The sequence below is a fragment of the Cupressus sempervirens genome, chromosome 1, assembly GCF_028749045.1.
Source record: "Cupressus sempervirens isolate cs-2001-9-10 chromosome 1, ASM2874904v1, whole genome shotgun sequence".
Lineage (NCBI taxonomy): Eukaryota > Viridiplantae > Streptophyta > Pinopsida > Cupressales > Cupressaceae > Cupressus > Cupressus sempervirens.
In genome coordinates, this window is record NC_143118.1 from 857,447,757 (window position 1) to 857,452,011 (window position 4,255).

Sequence of the window (4,255 nt, forward strand, 5' to 3'; positions counted from 1 at the left end):
GTGGAGTTTGATTTTAAGAATAGGTTTTAACATGTGCTTAAATAGAAATTCTAGAAAAATAAAATATTGGAAGATATGGCAGTTATTCATAGAGAATGAGCTATTTTTCAAAAGCAACTTTCTAATAATGATGTGTATGGCTTCATTTTACAACAATGGGCACAAGATTGGGACCATTGTATATTTGGTAAAAGGAGTTCCTCACTGGTGGCGATCATCCTATATTGAAATATAGGTCAAATATTAGTAATGCTTGGCAAATGTGCAACTAGAATTCAAATTGTTTTCGTTAACCCTAATTAGGGTTGAGATGCAATGGCTGCAAGATAAGAGAGGCTGGGTGAAAATGATAATTTTCCACTAAAATCATCGAGTGTTCATCAATTTTTGTAGTATCATAGCACAAATTGGAGGTGATGAATCATAATATACTGTGAATACATGGAGCAAATCAGTTGTAATAAGCAACAGAAATGTATAGTCACATCTTATAATGCAAATGGTGCTTGCCTCCAAACATGTAATAATCATCCTGATGAAATAGAATGCAAAATTCAGTGTGGCAATATATTTGAGGATAGTGTGGTGGATCAATTCAGAGTTTCTCAAGAAATATTTCAGTGGTAAGCGACACACAACTAGTGGACTGAATCAAACATTTGATATGTTCAAATACCAAGTCCATGAATTTTATTCAACAACAAAGAATCCAAGTTTGAAAGTGTTCAAAGGAGAAAAAGTTTCAAATAGATGGTTGGATGAGGGCATAATAGTGGTTGCTAAAGTTAAGATTGGAAGTAGAGGTTGCAATAATCATGGGCAGAACACATGAAATTGGAGAAGTCGTTGTTCGCCTCTTCACTAAACATGGAGCCAAAGTCATAATAGATGATGTTAGTTACAAGCTGGCAGAATCTCTTTCACCATGGGCAACTTATATTCACTATGACGTGAGTAAAGAAGAATACGTTAGGGCAGCAGTAGATTTGGCTATGAAAAAGTATGGTCATCTTAACATTATGTTTAACAATGCAGGAAGGGAAGCTGACAATAAAAGTAGCATTGTAGAGAATGACACAGAGCAATTTATATGCACCATGAATGTTAATGCAATGGGAGTACTACACGACATTAAGCACGTTGCTTGTGTAATGGTAACCAACAAAAAAAGGGTTCATAATGATCCATTTTCCAGTGACCTCATGGAGCATGGACATCAATGCCATTAGGACTTATTCTTTCTCCAATAAGAGAGTTGTCAATTCAGATACATGAGGAGGCCAGAAAATTTATATTTCAAACTTGTCTCAAGGTAGTTTTTGCAAGTGGAAGCGCATTGAGACCACATGTTGGAAGGACGGAGATGACAAGGGACTAAAGCTATATGACCCATGCTATTTTATTACTGCTCCTATTTGTTCATCTATTTCAAACATAAATGGAGATGAAGGGTGTATTACCATATGCTACAACGAAGCAAACTAGACGGCAAGGTGGCTTAAAAAGAATACCTGGAGTTTCATATGCAGAAGATGAGAGTATTAAGAATTTTTAAATATTTGTAAGATTGATTTTTCAATTTTCTTTGCATTTGAAAGTGTAACATCTAAATTTTGAGGCACAAGATCTAATAAAAGAGAAGCAACTAGCATGATGATGGCGTAAAACTTTATTCATATCCATTTTTTTTTTTAATGAAAGGTCAAATTATTTCAGTCTTCTACACTTACTCAAGGGTGCATTTGGATAGAACAAAAGAAAAATGTGTCTGTTGAACTTTAATATGTTGAATGATGTTGACCTTGTTTGAAGCAAGGATAAAGAAATGTGGGTGCAACGAAAATGAGAAGATTTTTTTTTCTTTGTTTCTTGTGATTGTTGTGGAAGTAGTATATGGTTAGTACAGATAGAGTTGTAGAGGATGTTTTACATTGGAAGGAAGATGGAAATAGTCTCAAAGAATTAAAATACAAGGCTAACAATCTGAGTTCCAACAGGATGGATTAGATCAATAATATTCCTGCCTGTCCAACATTTTATCCAACAGTGAAGGAGTTTGAAGATCCATTGTCTTATCTTCAGATTTATATTTCTTCTCACAAACATAGGAACAGTGGAATGATGACTCTACACCCAATAGATAAAGCACTAGATTACGGCAAATAGATATTCTGGAGTTCTCTGCACCCTGACACAAAGTGCAGTCCCCAAAAAGAGCCAATGTTATCTAAGTTTTTGCAACCCTAATTTTTTCTCTCCAAGTCAACTATGTCACAATATAAAATATATTAATTCTTTAAGAATTAATATTATTGTAAAGTGCAAAATGAATATTGCACTTATCATGGAGTAAAAGTGATGGAAGGCAATAGAAGTTCGGTAAGAAGTAAGTTAGGGCAGTTGCCCAACTTCTTAGTAAAATTTATATAATGGGAGAACACTATTGTAAGGAGGTTCTTTTGCAGTCGAGAAGTTCTATAGCTGCAACAAAGGAGAATACAATTCAATTTTGGTGACAGGGAACACTTATGCTCTGGTAACAAAGCAATTTTTGGAAAGTGTGTACAATTGTTGTTTTTTGTAATCAGTTATTTCTTACTTTCTTGGTGCAAAGAAATAAAGGAAGTGCATTAGGTATTCTTTTTCAAAAGAATCTGAATTGTTGAAGTGTTAATCCATTTATGAGTATTTTCATGGTATGGTGTGAGTATTCATGAATGGTTGAATTAGCATTGTGTCAGTGATAGTTCTCAAGTGTAGTCCTTGATTTCTCTCATTAACAGTTTACATCATTTTTATGAAAATATTGGAGGCATGTGGTGCATTCACTATCAATGATTTTCCTTTTTATTTTCTAAGTTCTACTCATTTTTATTGAAAAATTAAAAATTTTATCTTATGAGGGAGCTGCCCCTCTAAATGTAGAGGAAGGCCGAATATTAATGGCCTATCCAACTGTTGGAGACATCAATTTTCCACACACTCCATTGGGAAAAATTGTATATTTTCTAAGGGACAAATCTATTTACCAACAAGTATTTGATGCTTGGCATTCACTATATCTTCAATGTTGTAACTCAGTTCTTAAATGACTTGGCATACTTTGTTTACTCATTTCATGAGTGACTCGGCATATATCTACTTAACACATACTAGTGCTCAGCACTGACTAAGTATATTACTTAGCATGTATTTGCTGGCAACTGATGCTTGACATGCTTCGATCACTCAACTCACACTAATTGCTCATCTTCCTCTGATCACTCATCTTGCACTGTAATACTAATAGATAATGACTAATTTTTTTGTCATTGGCTATCAAAACCAATCTAAGATTAATAATCTCCCCCTTTGACATGAGTGGCAAAAACACATTTTCATGCATATACAATCCTAATTATGAGTATAACTCAAACAATATATAGTTGTGACTTGGCTCGTATACAAAATTTCAAAATTTTCCAAAATGGATGATGAACTATCATACCTCATTTCTCTATTACTACCCCTAAGTAGATGTCTCCTTTCTACATATAAAGTTGATACTCTTGTTGAGTATATATGTTGTACCATGTTTTTGCATAATTACTCCCCTATGTCAACAAAACTTTATAATCCATCCCCTTCACTTCATTATCCCCCTTTTTTGACACTTATGTCATGGGTGGTACATTGATAGTGTGTTTATCCAAAAATGATTTATGGATCTCCATTATGATTTTCAATGTTGCATTCCAATTTTTGCACACTACTTCTAGAGATTGATAATATATGTCTAGCTTGGTAGCAAGGTTAACTAAGCCATCATGAGTGGAAAGATGATAATCTTTCTTCATCAAATTCTTAGCATAGGCTAGTTCCTTGTGCAATACTTCCATGAGTGGGGTCAACATGGATTGGATGCTAATCAAGGTAGCTTGAATGTTGGCATGTTGTTCTTTTAGCTTAGTAAGGCTACCTTGAGTGGATAGCAGTCTCTAAAAATGTGACTGACTTTGACCAGGAGATTATTTTAAGATATTAACTGTAGTCTTTAGTTCTCCCTCCACTTGGTCAACATCCCTTTGAATTCCCTATGTGAAAAGATCCACATCACATAACTTGGTGTAAAGAGAGAAAATGTTCTCCAAAACTTTCTTCACACTCTCCATCTTGGTTGCTAAATCAACCTATCGTAGTGCAATGGCACTAGATATCTTTTCAAGTACCTTAGTGTAAAATTTTCTTTCAAACCATTCTAATAGTTTAGTATTTG

The 4,255-nt window shown here is 34.3% G+C and overlaps 1 protein-coding gene across 1 annotated transcript; it reads left to right on the forward strand.

Annotated features, from left to right (window-relative positions):
• The first annotated feature begins 815 nt into the window (after nt 1-815).
• On the forward strand, nt 816-1,229 carry LOC149580535 (short-chain dehydrogenase reductase ATA1-like). Its single transcript, XM_089804903.1, has one exon. The coding sequence runs from the start codon at nt 816-818 to the stop codon at nt 1,227-1,229; it is 414 nt and encodes a 137-aa protein (XP_089661029.1).
• Nucleotides 1,230-4,255: the final 3,026 nt, after the last annotated feature.

Coding starts and splice junctions, on each gene's coding strand:
- LOC149580535 (XM_089804903.1), top strand. CDS start 816: ATGGGCAGAACACATGAAATTGGAGAAGTCGTTGTTCGCCTCTTCACT.